Source organism: Maylandia zebra, linkage group LG22, assembly GCF_041146795.1.
Source record: "Maylandia zebra isolate NMK-2024a linkage group LG22, Mzebra_GT3a, whole genome shotgun sequence".
Lineage (NCBI taxonomy): Eukaryota > Metazoa > Chordata > Actinopteri > Cichliformes > Cichlidae > Maylandia > Maylandia zebra.
The window spans coordinates 1,037,501-1,051,581 of record NC_135187.1 but is presented as its reverse complement, the minus strand read 5'-3'; the positions used below and the strand labels follow the sequence as shown (position 1 = coordinate 1,051,581).

Here is a 14,081-nt window from a genome sequence, read left to right as displayed (position 1 = left end):
AAAACAGCTTAAAGCATTTCCCAGCATGTACTTGAGATGGTTGAGCCTTCACTGAGGAATGCCACATATCCGTCAAACAGGAGACAACACGTCACACGAAAACCTGTCCTGTGTGACCTTCAGTTCTGTGATGATGCATTTCTATGTTGTGATACAACATGATGTAGGAAAATGGAGATTCTGTTAGGCAACAACACAACAAAACTAATATCACAACACACACGTATGTACATTATGAACTGGAAAAAGTCCCTAGATCTTCAACTGAGGCATCTACAACACAAATAATAACACGTCTTGACCCACATCCGGTCTGTCTCTGGGGCTCCTGAGTGCCTGTTGGGCCACAAGGGGGTGAGGGAGGATGGGGTGCAGTTGATACAGTTTGGGTGGATGTTTGCAGTGACTTATCTCAAACTTACACCAGCCTGGGATCTGTGTGTAGTCTTGGGAAGTCCAACAGGTAGCCAGGGAGTGCTCCACTCTCCCTGTGGTAGGATTTAGGAAATAGGGGTGCTTACTAGCGCTCTCTTTCTGAGGGTAGTCCTCTACCTCCTGGCCATCCCATGCCTTCTCCTCTCGAGGCTTCCTGTGACAACACATTATTCACACAGGCAGGGTCTTGGGGGGGGGGGGGGGGGGGGGTGCCTTTATATGGCACCTTACAGCATATATAACTTGTATACAAATGTATATAGCTGTGTGTCTTTTATCTTTTATTCTAAAGTAATTTTAATGTAAAGAATCTACATACTGCTAATGGAGAGATGCCAAACTGCCTTTCATTGTTGTTGTAACAGTGACAATAAAGATCTATCTTTTCTATCTGATTTTATCTTAGCTGGCTGTGCTGTGCGGCCATTTGTTGCTCCTTTTTAATTACGCTATAGCCATTACATCTCTTGACATAGCAACATACACGTAGGATCTTGGGGGCAGGTGCGTTACCCAGGATAGGCGGGGATATTGTCCCTGCTGCTCGCTGCTGGTTGTTGTTTCATTTGTTATTTAAGATATCTCAGGGATAAAATGTGTTGTCAAACTTCTGTGCACTAACAGAAAGGAGAGTTTCACTGGTCTGGCCCACATAGACTCAAAATGAGGTGAGTGTGTTTGGAGATGTAAAATGAGTTTGACCTCGCTGCCGTAAACCCAACAACAAGTCAATGTTTGGGTCAAGTGTAATTTTGGTGGTGTTTTCACTATAGTCAAACCTTGTATTCTAATGAACTGCTAGAGACTGAATTGGAGTAGCATGATCTTTGGTGACTTCTTGATGTTAATGCTCAGAGCTTTTCAGTTTTCATGAAAAGTCTTGATTCTTTGCTGGTAGCATTAAATAAGCAACAGGCGATGTACGTGAGATTTCTGTTGTGGATTTCAAAGGACACACAACTACATGACATATCAGACGATGTCTTCCCGGGACAGGAAGTGACCACCAGCCTACTTCAACTGCAGCACACTTCAACGTGCGCTGATGTGCAAGTTCCCCATCATCACTGCTGGCAGCTTTAATTTATTTTACTTTTCAAATGAACTCTACCTTACGTGACTTTAATCTTCAGGACAGGTCGTCATGTTGAGCCTTGTATTGTCTGTGTGACATTGTGAACACACCTCACACACTAGAACAGCCGTTATTAAATCCATATATAAAGACTGAATGGATGCTGGAGTGGATACTAATTGTCATGGTTCTGGGTCAGTTTTGACACAGTATTTTGAGATGTTTTGGTTTGATTTTGTATTATGGATTATTTTCTGATTCTCTTGTTGTGCTTTGTTGATTATTATTACAATTCTATGTTTCAGGTCATTCTGGTTGAGGGGTCAGTTCTTAGGTTCAGTTTCGATGCCCTCATTTTTCTGCATGTTTAGTTCAGTGTCTAGTCTGCGTCTTTGTGTTGTTATTTCCTGTTTCCTGTTTTATTGTGAAGGTCCGTGTTTTATGTGAGTGTATTCAGTTTTGCCTCCCTTGTCTCATCTCGTCAATTACTTCCAGCTGTGTTCCCCACCTGTGTGTAATCTCCTTGTGTTCTTCTGTGTGTATTTAAGTCATGTCTTCTTATGTTGTAGTCGCTGGTCTGTCTGTGAATCTACCGTGTTTCATCCACGTGTTCTCCCTGCTGTCTACCGTCATATGCCTCTGCTCAACCTCCTCCATGTTCGTGTTCATGTCTAGTAGTTTAGTTTTCCCAGTTCAGATTATCTTTAGTTCCGTTTGCCGTTTTCCACTTGTGTTTTATTTTTTACAATAAACGTCCTTCACACCTCCACGAGTGCCTACAATTGGATCCTCCTTTATTTTTCTCCACACGGCTCATCCCATTTGCCGTGACAGTATTGACCCGCCAGGTTATGGATCCAGCGGAATTCGCCCCACAGAAGGAGCTTCGGGAGCTCATAATCGACTCTGCTTCAAGGTTGAAATTTCCCACTCGTGGGACTAATAAAGGCATCTCATCTCGTCTCATCTCATCTTCCAAATACTGCAGGGTCTTTAATTTACAACAGGAAACATGATGAAATAACTATTGTGATTTGCAGAAATATAAACAAAGCTGAATATAACTCAGTATTAACACTGACTATTGTAGAGAAATGATTATTATGAGAAATTATTCTCATCTTTAAAAAGTCAGGAGACACTTATTAATCAGTGCAAAAAGACTTTATTTATGATAAGCTCAGTGTTGAGATTGTAGACATCACTATATTTTTAATATCAGTCCTCTGATCACACAAGTTTGGAACACACAAACATCAGGAAAACATTTAACAACTTCTCTCTGATAGATATAAATAAATAAATAAAACCATAATAAATAAGAATAAATATATGATTAAACATTGGGTTACTTAAACATTTCAAATCGTCACAGGTACTTCAGTTTGTTGCTTCATTTGGAGGATGTGAACTTAAGAAATGTTAAAAACATGATCTGAGTACATGTGACGACAGAGCCAGAACTACTGTAAGGAAGCTGATGTTGTTGAGAATAGCAGAGGAGGTGGTTGTTGCTGTCGCTGCAGTTATGGTTGTTGAAGCAGCTGTAGTTGTTGTCGCGGCAGTTTTGGTTGTTGTTGGAACAGTTGTGGTTGTTGTTGCTGGTGTTGTTGTTGTTGTTGCTGCGGTTGTGGTTGTTGTTGAAGCAGCTGTGGTTGTTGTCGCTGCAGTTGTGATTGTTGTTGGAACAGCTGTGGTTGTTGTCGCTGCAGTTGTGGTTGTTGTTGGAGCAGCTGTGGTTGTTGTCGCTGCAGTTGTGGTTGTTGTTGGAGCAGCTGTGGTTGTTGTCGCTGCAGTTGTGATTGTTGTTGGAACAGCTGTAGTTGTTGTCGCTGCAGTTGTGATTATTGTTGGAACAGCTGTGGTTGTTGGAGCAGCTGTGGTTGTTGTCACTGCAACTGTGGTTGTTGTTGGAGCAGATGTGGTTGTTGTCGCTGCAACTGTGGTTGTTGTTGGAGCAGATGTGGTTGTTGTCGCTACAACTGTGGTTGTTGTTGGAGCAGCTGTGGTTGTTGTCCCTGCAGCTGTGGTTGTTGTTGGAGCAGCTGTGGTTGTTGTTGGAGCAGATGTGGTTGTTGTCGCTACAACTGTGGTTGTTGTTGGAACAGCTGTGGTTGTTGTCCCTGCAGCTGTGGTTGTTGTTGGAGCAGCTGTGGTTGTTGTTGGAGCAGCTGTAGTTGTTGTTCGAGCAGATGTGGTTGTTGTCGCTACAACTGTGGTTGTTGTTGGAGCAGCTGTGGTTGTTGTCCCTGCAGCTGTGGTTGTTGTTGGAGCAGCTGTGGTTGTTGTCCCTGCAGCTGTGGTTGTTGTCGCTGCAGCTGTGGTTGTTGTTGGAGCAGCTGTGGTTGTTGTCCCTGCAGCTGTGGTTGTTGTTGGAGCAGCTGTGGTTGTTGTCCCTGCAGCTGTGGTTGTTGTCGCTGCAGTTGTGGTTGTTGTCGCTGCAGATGTGGTTGTTGTTGGAGTAGCTGTGGTTGTTGTTGGTGCAGCTGTGGTTGTTGTTGGAGCAGCTGTGGTTGTTGTCGCTGCAGTTGTGGTTGTCGTTGGAACAGCTGTGGTTGTTGTTGTCGCAGCTGTAGTTGTTGTTGGTGCAGTTGTGGTTGTTGTTGGAGCAGCTGTGGTTGTTGTCGCTGCAGCTGTGGTTGTTGTTGGAACAGCTGTAGTTGTTGTCGGTGCAGCTGTGGTTGTTGTTGGAGCAGCTGTAGTTGTTGTCGCTGCAGCTGTGGTTGTTGTTGGAACAGCTGTAGTTGTTGTCGGTGCAGCTGTGGTTGTTGTTGGAGCAGCTGTAGTTGTTGTCGCTGCAGCTGTAGTTGTTGTCGCTGCAGCTGTGGTTGTTGTTGGAACAGCTGTGGTTGTTGTCGCTGCAGATGTGGTTGTTGTCGCTGCAGTTGTGGTTGTTGTTGTAGCAGTTGTGGTTGTTGTTGGAGCAGCTGTGGTTGTTGTCGCAGCAGTTGTGGTTGTTGTTGGAGCAGCTGTGGTTGTTGGAGCAGTTGTGGTTGTTGTCGCAGCAGTTGTGGTTGTTGTTGGAGCAGTTTTGGTTGTTGTCGCAGCAGTTGTGGTTGTTGTTGGAGCAGCTGTGGTTGTTGTCGCAGCAGTTGTGGTTGTTGTTGGAGCAGCTGTGGTTGTTGTTGCTGCAGATCTGGTTGTTGTCGCTGCAGTTGTGGTTGTTGTTGGTGCAGCTGTGGTTGTTGTCGCTGCAGTTGTGGTTGTTGTTGGAGCAGCTGTGGTTGTTGTTGCTGCAGATCTGGTTGTTGTCGCAGCAGTTGTGGTTGTTGTTGGTGCAGCTGTGGTTGTTGTCGCTGCAGATGTGGTTGTTGTTGCTGCGTTGCAGCAGGCTGTGTAGAGGATCTTACGTCATTTTCATATTTCATCACATTAACCACATCTTTATGAATAGGAAATTCTTTGACAAATAAATTTTTTTCCTACCAACAACAAGAAGAACGATGACAAACATCTTTGCGATCATGGTGATGCTGATTTTCTGCTCCTGTCTCTGAAAATAAAAATTCACTGTGGTTATTATGATTTAAAGAAAGCATTATTCCTACAATTGCCTTAATTAAGCTTTCTAAAGTTATCTTGAAAAGAAGTTTGAGATCTAAAACTCATAATATAAAAAAGTTCCTATTCAATTACATAATTTAAAATATAGATTTTTTTTCTATAGTACTGTCTTTGTGATAGTCCACATCTCTCAACGAGGTGCTTGTACACGCAAAAGCAACAAGAAGAAATTAAGAAATCATGAAGGAAAGGCTCTGACTATCATGACCTCATTGTTCCTGACTGTAAATCAGAGCAAAAGTCACCACTTCATGTTTATAGTGTTAATCAACTCCAATATTGACATATAATCACTCACCCATTAAATCTATCTATCTATCTATCTATCTATCTATCTATCTATCTATCTATCTATCTATCTATCTATCTATCTATCTATCTATCTATCTATCTATCTACCTGTGTGTGTGTGTGAATGTGTCATATATTATTTATCAAGGGTAATAGCAAAAAACAAAACAAAAACAGAAGCATAAAAAAACCTTCAGAACTTTAAGATAAACACAACACAACAAATTGCTGCCTAAATTACACCATATGTTGCCAAAAGATCATTTCCAGAAATAAATCTATCAATTCATCTTAAATTCACATGTAGATGTCAGATATATATTTAATATTAGGGTTACTTACATAGTATTTCTTTGCTTGTAAGTCGTCCACTGCAGTGAAAGAAAGTGATGTTCTCTGACTTCATCTCCTCTTTTTATAATCAGCCAACATGAACCTGAGGACAAATATGTGCAGGTGGAGTAATGGTAGTTATCGTCATGGTTTAAGGTGTGTGCACTAAACTTTTATTTACCTGCATCTCTCTCCTATTGTCCTCCTGAAACAGTCATCACTTTAATTTTAGCACTTACACACACACAGACACACACACACACACACACACATATTTGTGACATGTTTTGACGTGAGCTTCGACATTTTCTCTGTGTGACTATGACTACATTTATGTGATTGTATCTTTATGGCTACATTAGGACTCTATGTGGTCCATAAAAGATGACCATTTTGGATAATAAAATCTGACAGAAGAAAACAAATATTCGGTGATTAGTTTTGGATTAACTAAATCTCACAACTGGCTGACTAGATTTAGACGGAGAATCAACATTTACAGGTTGGTGGTGCTCGGTGGGCAGTCAGCGTCCACATCAAAATAACTCTGATTTCTCTCTTTTTTGTCTTTTCTTTTACACACATTCTAAATATTACTGGTTCATTTACTTGAAATGAAGAAGTTTTCATCAATGGAAATAAGAAGTCAGTTTTAAAGGCATTCTTGCGAGTTGGGAGCTTGCTTTCATTTTCTTCTTGCAACACTTAATGCAGGAAGTCATTCATCAGTTATCAGAGACACAAGGTGAGACCCGACTAAAAGACACTTACACACTTGTGCTGTAATAAATTGAATATAGCCACCGAGTACCGCTGGCCATGATTAAAAATGCAGGTTTAATGCATTTCAGCATTATGTTCACTTTTCAGACCTGACTGGGTTCATCTTTTGCACCTTCAAATCTTCAAATATACACAGGTATCAAAAAGTGAGAGTAAAGGATGCTTACAGTCTTTAAAGGTGTAAACTTTTATTTCTTTGAGCCTAAAACAACACCAGTGTGAATCAGTCACTTTATGTAAATAGTTTATTTGTAAAGACTTTAGATATACACATCCTTCATTGATCGCACGAGGGTTTATTTTTTTCTGTAACAGCAGCATGATAAAGAGTAAAAAAAGTGCAGCTGCAATAAACCACATATTATCAACACAGTTAAAATAATAGTACCACAGATGCCCAGTAAGTGTCTTATACTGTAACACAGGTCAGGGATTTATATATATATATATATATACACAACATATTTCTGCTTTGTTGAACTTGTTTTATGAATCTTGCTGATCTGGTGCAACTCTGGAAATTAATTGATGCAGATTTGTTCATTAATTTATTCTGAAGTTATTCCAACACATGGATTTTCTTTTAGTTCTTTGGAGATATGCATATGAACAGCAGCACACACAGCAGTTTATAAAATATAGCTGAGCAGGTTTGATCCCGGCCTTTCTCTGTCGCACAATCAGTCATAAGAGGTGTGGTTATTGAAGCTGCTTCTAGTTGCATAAACTTGCAGCCACACCTCATAGTTTAGTCTCCTGTGCGTTAACAGATGTTGAGAATTAACATTCATTGTTTCTGTACTGAGGTCCAAAAACAGCTTAAAGCATTTCCCAGCATGTACTTGAGATGGTTGAGCCTTCACTGAGGAATGCCACATATCCGTCAAACAGGAGACAACACGTCACACGAAAACCTGTCCTGTGTGACCTTCAGTTCTGTGATGATGCATTTCTATGTTGTGATACAACATGATGTAGGAAAATGGAGATTCTGTTAGGCAACAACACAACAAAACTAATATCACAACACACACGTATGTACATTATGAACTGGAAAAAGTCCCTAGATCTTCAACTGAGGCATCTACAACACAAATAATAACACGTCTTGACCCACATCCAGTCTGTCTCTGGGGCTCCTGAGTGCCCGTTGGGCCACAAGGGGGTGAGGGAGGATGGGGTGCAGTTGATACAGTTTGGGTGGATGTTTGCAGTGACTTATCTCAAACTTACACCAGCCTGGGATCTGTGTGTAGTCTTGGGAAGTCCAACAGGTAGCCAGGGAGTGCTCCACTCTCCCTGTGGTAGGATTTAGGAAATAGCGGTGCTTACTAGCGCTCTCTTTCTGAGGGTAGTCCTCTACCTCCTGGCCATCCCATGCCTTCTCCTCTCGAGGCTTCCTGTGACAACACATTATTCACACAGGCAGGGTCTTGGGGGGGGGGGGGGGGGGGGGCTTTTTATGGCACCTTACAGCATATATAACTTGTATACAAATGTATATAGCTGTGTGTCTTTTATCTTTTATTCTAAAGTAATTTTAATGTAAAGAATCTACATACTGCTAATGGAGAGATGCCAAACTGCCTTTCATTGTTGTTGTAACAGTGACAATAAAGATCTATCTTTTCTATCTGATTTTATCTTAGCTGGCTGTGCTGTGCGGCCATTTGTTGCTCCTTTTTAATTACGCTATAGCCATTACATCTCTTGACATAGCAACATACACGTAGGATCTTGGGGGCAGGTGCGTTACCCAGGATAGGCGGGGATATTGTCCCTGCTGCTCGCTGCTGGTTGTTGTTTCATTTGTTATTTAAGATATCTCAGGGATAAAATGTGTTGTCAAACTTCTGTGCACTAACAGAAAGGAGAGTTTCACTGGTCTGGCCCACATAGACTCAAAATGAGGTGAGTGTGTTTGGAGATGTAAAATGAGTTTGACCTCGCTGCCGTAAACCCAACAACAAGTCAATGTTTGGGTCAAGTGTAATTTTGGTGGTGTTTTCACTATAGTCAAACCTTGTATTCTAATGAACTGCTAGAGACTGAATTGGAGTAGCATGATCTTTGGTGACTTCTTGATGTTAATGCTCAGAGCTTTTCAGTTTTCATGAAAAGTCTTGATTCTTTGCTGGTAGCATTAAATAAGCAACAGGCGATGTACGTGAGATTTCTGTTGTGGATTTCAAAGGACACACAACTACATGACATATCAGACGATGTCTTCCCGGGACAGGAAGTGACCACCAGCCTACTTCAACTGCAGCACACTTCAACGTGCGCTGATGTGCAAGTTCCCCATCATCACTGCTGGCAGCTTTAATTTATTTTACTTTTCAAATGAACTCTACCTTACGTGACTTTAATCTTCAGGACAGGTCGTCATGTTGAGCCTTGTATTGTCTGTGTGACATTGTGAACACACCTCACACACTAGAACAGCCGTTATTAAATCCATATATAAAGACTGAATGGATGCTGGAGTGGATACTAATTGTCATGGTTCTGGGTCAGTTTTGACACAGTATTTTGAGATGTTTTGGTTTGATTTTGTATTATGGATTATTTTCTGATTCTCTTGTTGTGCTTTGTTGATTATTATTACAATTCTATGTTTCAGGTCATTCTGGTTGAGGGGTCAGTTCTTAGGTTCAGTTTCGATGCCCTCATTTTTCTGCATGTTTAGTTCAGTGTCTAGTCTGCGTCTTTGTGTTGTTATTTCCTGTTTCCTGTTTTATTGTGAAGGTCCGTGTTTTATGTGAGTGTATTCAGTTTTGCCTCCCTTGTCTCATCTCGTCAATTACTTCCAGCTGTGTTCCCCACCTGTGTGTAATCTCCTTGTGTTCTTCTGTGTGTATTTAAGTCATGTCTTCTTATGTTGTAGTCGCTGGTCTGTCTGTGAATCTACCGTGTTTCATCCACGTGTTCTCCCTGCTGTCTACCGTCATATGCCTCTGCTCAACCTCCTCCATGTTCGTGTTCATGTCTAGTAGTTTAGTTTTCCCAGTTCAGATTATCTTTAGTTCCGTTTGCCGTTTTCCACTTGTGTTTTATTTTTTACAATAAACGTCCTTCGCACCTCCACGAGTGCCTACAATTGGATCCTCCTTTATTTTTCTCCACACGGCTCATCCCATTTGCCGTGACAGTATTGACCCGCCAGGTTATGGATCCAGCGGAATTCGCCCCACAGAAGGAGCTTCGGGAGCTCATAATCGACTCTGCTTCAAGGTTGAAATTTCCCACTCGTGGGACTAATAAAGGCATCTCATCTCGTCTCATCTCATCTTCCAAATACTGCAGGGTCTTTAATTTACAACAGGAAACATGATGAAATAACTATTGTGATTTGCAGAAATATAAACAAAGCTGAATATAACTCAGTATTAACACTGACTATTGTAGAGAAATGATTATTATGAGAAATTATTCTCATCTTTAAAAAGTCAGGAGACACTTATTAATCAGTGCAAAAAGACTTTATTTATGATAAGCTCAGTGTTGAGATTGTAGACATCACTATATTTTTAATATCAGTCCTCTGATCACACAAGTTTGGAACACACAAACATCAGGAAAACATTTAACAACTTCTCTCTGATAGATATAAATAAATAAATAAAACCATAATAAATAAGAATAAATATATGATTAAACATTTGGTTACTTAAACATTTCAAATGGTCACAGGTACTTCAGTTTGTTGCTTCATTTGGAGGATGTGAACTTAAGAAATGTTAAAAACATGATCTGAGTACATGTGACGACAGAGCCAGAACTACTGTAAGGAAGCTGATGTTGTTGAGAATAGCAGAGGAGGTGGTTGTTGCTGTCGCTGCAGTTATGGTTGTTGAAGCAGCTGTAGTTGTTGTCGCGGCAGTTGTGATTGCTGTTGGAACAGTTGTGGTTGTTGTTGCTGGTGTTGTTGTTGTTGTTGCTGCGGTTGTGGTTGTTGTTGAAGCAGCTGTAGTTGTTGTCGCTGCAGTTGTGATTGTTGTTGGAACAGTTGTGGTTGTTGTTGCTGGTGTTGTTGTTGTTGTTGCTGCGGTTGTGGTTGTTGTTGAAGCAGCTGCAGTTGTTGTCGCGGCAGTTGTGGTTATTGTCGGAACAGCTGTAGTTGTTGTCGCGGCAGTTTTGGTTGTTGTTGGAACAGTTGTGGTTGTTGTTGCTGGTGTTGTTGTTGTTGTTGAAGCAGCTGCAGTTGTTGTCGCTGCAGTTGTGATTGTTGTTGGAACAGCTGTGGTTGTTGTCGCTGCAGTTGTGATTGTTGTTGGAACAGCTGTGGTTGTTGTCGCTGCAGTTGTGATTGTTGTTGGAACAGCTGTAGTTGTTGCCGCTGCAGTTGTGATTGTTGTTGGAGCAGCTGTGGTTGTTGTCGCTGCAGTTGTGGTTGTTGTTGGAACAGCTGTGGTTGTTGTTGGGGCAGATGTGGTTGTTGTTGGAGCAGCTGTAGTTGTTGTTCGAGCAGATGTGGTTGTTGTCGCTACAACTGTGGTTGTTGTTGGAGCAGCTGTGGTTGTTGTCCCTGCAGCTGTGGTTGTTGTTGGAGCAGCTGTGGTTGTTGTCGCTGCAGTTGTGGTTGTTGTTGTCGCAACTGTAGTTGTTGTCGGTGCAGCTGTGGTTGTTGTTGGAGCAGCTGTGGTTGTTGTCACTGCAGTTGTGGTTGTCGTTGGAACAGCTGTGGTTGTTGTTTGAACAGCTGTGGTTGTTGTTGTTGCAGCTGTAGTTGTTGTCGGTGCAGCTGTAGTTGTTGTTGCTGCAACTGTAGTTGTTGTTGCTGCAACTGTAGTTGTTGTTGGAGCAGCTGTGGTTGTTGTTGTCGCAGCTGTAGTTGTTGTCGGTGCAGCTGTAGTTGTTGTTGCTGCAACTGTAGTTGTTGTCGCTGCAACTGTAGTTGTTGTTGGAGCAGCTGTGGTTGTTGTTGTCGCAGCTGTAGTTGTTGTCGGTGCAGCTGTAGTTGTTGTTGCTGCAACTGTAGTTGTTGTTGCTGCAACTGTAGTTGTTGTTGGAGCAGCTGTGGTTGTTGTCCCTGCAGCTGTGGTTGTTGTTGGAGCAGCTGTGGTTGTTGTTGGTGCAGCTGTGGTTGTTGTTGGAGCAGCTGTGGTTGTTGTCGCTGCAGTTGTGGTTGTTGTTGGTGCAGCTGTAGTTGTTGTTGCTGCAACTGTAGTTGTTGTTGCTGCAACTGTAGTTGTTGTTGGAGCAGCTGTGGTTGTTGTCCCTGCAGCTGTGGTTGTTGTTGGAGCAGCTGTGGTTGTTGTTGGTGCAGCTGTGGTTGTTGTTGGTGCAGCTGTGGTTGTTGTTGGAGCAACTGTAGTTGTTGTTGCTGCAACTGTGGTTGTTGTTGGAGCAGCTGTGGTTGTTGTCCCTGCAGCTGTGGTTGTTGTTGGAGCAGCTGTGGTTGTTGTTGGTGCAGCTGTTGTTGTTGTCGCTGCAGTTGTGGTTGTCGTTGGAACAGCTGTGGTTGTTGTTGGGGCAGCTGTGATTGTTGTTGGAGCAGATGTGGTTGTTGTTGGAGCAGCTGTGGTTGTTGTTGGAGCAGCTGTTGTTGTTGTCGCTGCAGTTGTGGTTGTCGTTGGAACAGCTGTGGTTGTTGTTGGGGCAGCTGTGATTGTTGTTGGTGCAGCTGTTGTTGTTGTCGCTGCAGTTGTGGTTGTCGTTGGAACAGCTGTGGTTGTTGTTGGGGCAGCTGTGATTGTTGTTGGAGCAGATGTGGTTGTTGTTGGAGCAGCTGTGGTTGTTGTCGCTGCAACTGTAGTTGTTGTTGGAGCAGCTGTGGTTGTTGTTTTCGCAACTGTAGTTGTTGTCGGTGCAGCTGTGGTTGTTGTTGGAGCAGCTGTGGTTGTTGTCGCTGCAGTTGTGGTTGTCGTTGGAACAGCTGTGGTTGTTGTTGGAACAGCTGTAGTTGTTGTTGGTGCAGCTGTGGTTGTTGTTGTCGCAGCTGTAGTTGTTGTCGGTGCAGCTGTGGTTGTTGTTGGAGCAGCTGTAGTTGTTGTCGCTGCAGCTGTGGTTGTTGTTCGAACAGCTGTGGTTGTTGTCCCTGTAGCTGTGGTTGTTGTCGCTGCAGCTGTGGTTGTTGTCGCTGCAGATGTGGTTGTTGTCGCTGCAGATGTGGTTGTTGTCGCTGCAGATGTGGTTGTTGTCGCTGCGTTGCAGCAGGCTGTGTAGAGAATCTTACATCATTTTCATATTTCATCACATTAACCACATCTTTATGAATAGGAAATTCTTTGACAAATTAATTTTTTTCCTACCAACAACAAGAAGAACGATGACAAACATCTTTGCGATCATGGTGATGCTGTTTTTCTGCTCCTGTCTCTGAAAATAAAAATTCACTGTGGTTATTATGATTTAAAGAAAGCATTATTCCTACAATTGCCTTAATTAAGCTTTCTAAAGTTATCTTGAAAAGAAGTTTGAGATCTAAAACTCATAATATAAAAAAGTTCCTATTCAATTACATAATTTAAAATATAGATTTTTTTTCTATAGTACTGTCTTTGTGATAGTCCACATCTCTCAACGAGGTGCTTGTACACGCAAAAGCAACAAGAAGAAATTAAGAAATCATGAAGGAAAGGCTCTGACTATCATGACCTCATTGTTCCTGACTGTAAATCAGAGCAAAAGTCACCACTTCATGTTTATAGTGTTAATCAACTCCAATATTGACATATAATCACTAACCCATTAAATCTATCTATCTATCTATCTATCTATCTATCTATCTATCTATCTATCTATCTATCTATCTATCTATCTATCTATCTATCTATCTATCTATCTATCTATCTACCTGTGTGTGTGTGTGTGAATGTGTCATATATTATTTATCAAGGGTAATAGCAAAAAACAAAACAAAAACAGAAGCATAAAAAAAACTTCAGAACTTTAAGATAAACACAACCCAACACAACAAATTGCTGCCTAAATTACACCATATGTTGCCAAAAGATCATTTCCAGAAATAAATCTATCAATTCATCTTAAATTCACATGTAGATGTCAGATATATATTTAATATTAGGGTTACTTACATAGTATTTCTTTGCTTGTAAGTCGTCCACTGCAGTGAAAGAAAGTGATGTTCTCTGACTTCATCTCCTCTTTTTATAATCAGCCAACATGAACCTGAGGACAAATATGTGCAGGTGGAGTAATGGTAGTTATCGTCATGGTTTAAGGTGTGTGCACTAAACTTTTATTTACCTGCATCTCTCTCCTATTGTCCTCCTGAAACAGTCGTCACTTTAATTTTAGCACTTACACACACACAGACACACACACACACACACATATTTGTGACATGTTTTGACGTGAGCTTCGACATTTTCTCTGTGTGACTATGACTACATTTATGTGATTGTATCTTTATGGCTACATTAGGACTCTATGTGGTCCATAAAAGATGACCATTTTGGATAATAAAATCTGACAGAAGAAAACAAATATTCGGTGATTAGTTTTGGATTAACTAAATCTCACAACTGGCTGACTAGATTTAGACGGAGAATCAACATTTACAGGTTGGTGGTGCTCGGTGGGCAGTCAGCGTCCACATCAAAATAACTCTGATTTCTCTCTTTTTTGTCTTTTC

The 14,081-nt window shown here is 41.6% G+C and overlaps 2 protein-coding genes across 2 annotated transcripts; both read right to left on the bottom strand.

Annotated features, from left to right (window-relative positions):
- Positions 1–2,659: 2,659 nt before the first annotated feature.
- On the bottom strand, positions 2,660–4,892 carry LOC143414768 (uncharacterized). The gene is made up of 2 exons (XM_076879601.1): positions 4,888–4,892; positions 2,660–4,842 (listed from the first exon to the last, which is right to left on the bottom strand). Exons 1-2 carry the CDS (start codon positions 4,890–4,892, stop codon positions 2,904–2,906), a joined length of 1,944 nt encoding a protein of 647 aa, XP_076735716.1. The 3' UTR covers positions 2,660–2,903.
- A 1,665-nt stretch (positions 4,893–6,557) lies between these two features.
- Positions 6,558–13,130, bottom strand: LOC143414767 (uncharacterized). Its single transcript, XM_076879600.1, has 3 exons — positions 12,736–13,130; positions 10,594–12,641; positions 6,558–6,601 (listed from the first exon to the last, which is right to left on the bottom strand). Exons 1-3 carry the CDS (start codon positions 12,846–12,848, stop codon positions 6,558–6,560), a joined length of 2,205 nt encoding a protein of 734 aa, XP_076735715.1. The 5' UTR covers positions 12,849–13,130.
- Between the last annotated feature and the right edge of the window lie 951 nt (positions 13,131–14,081).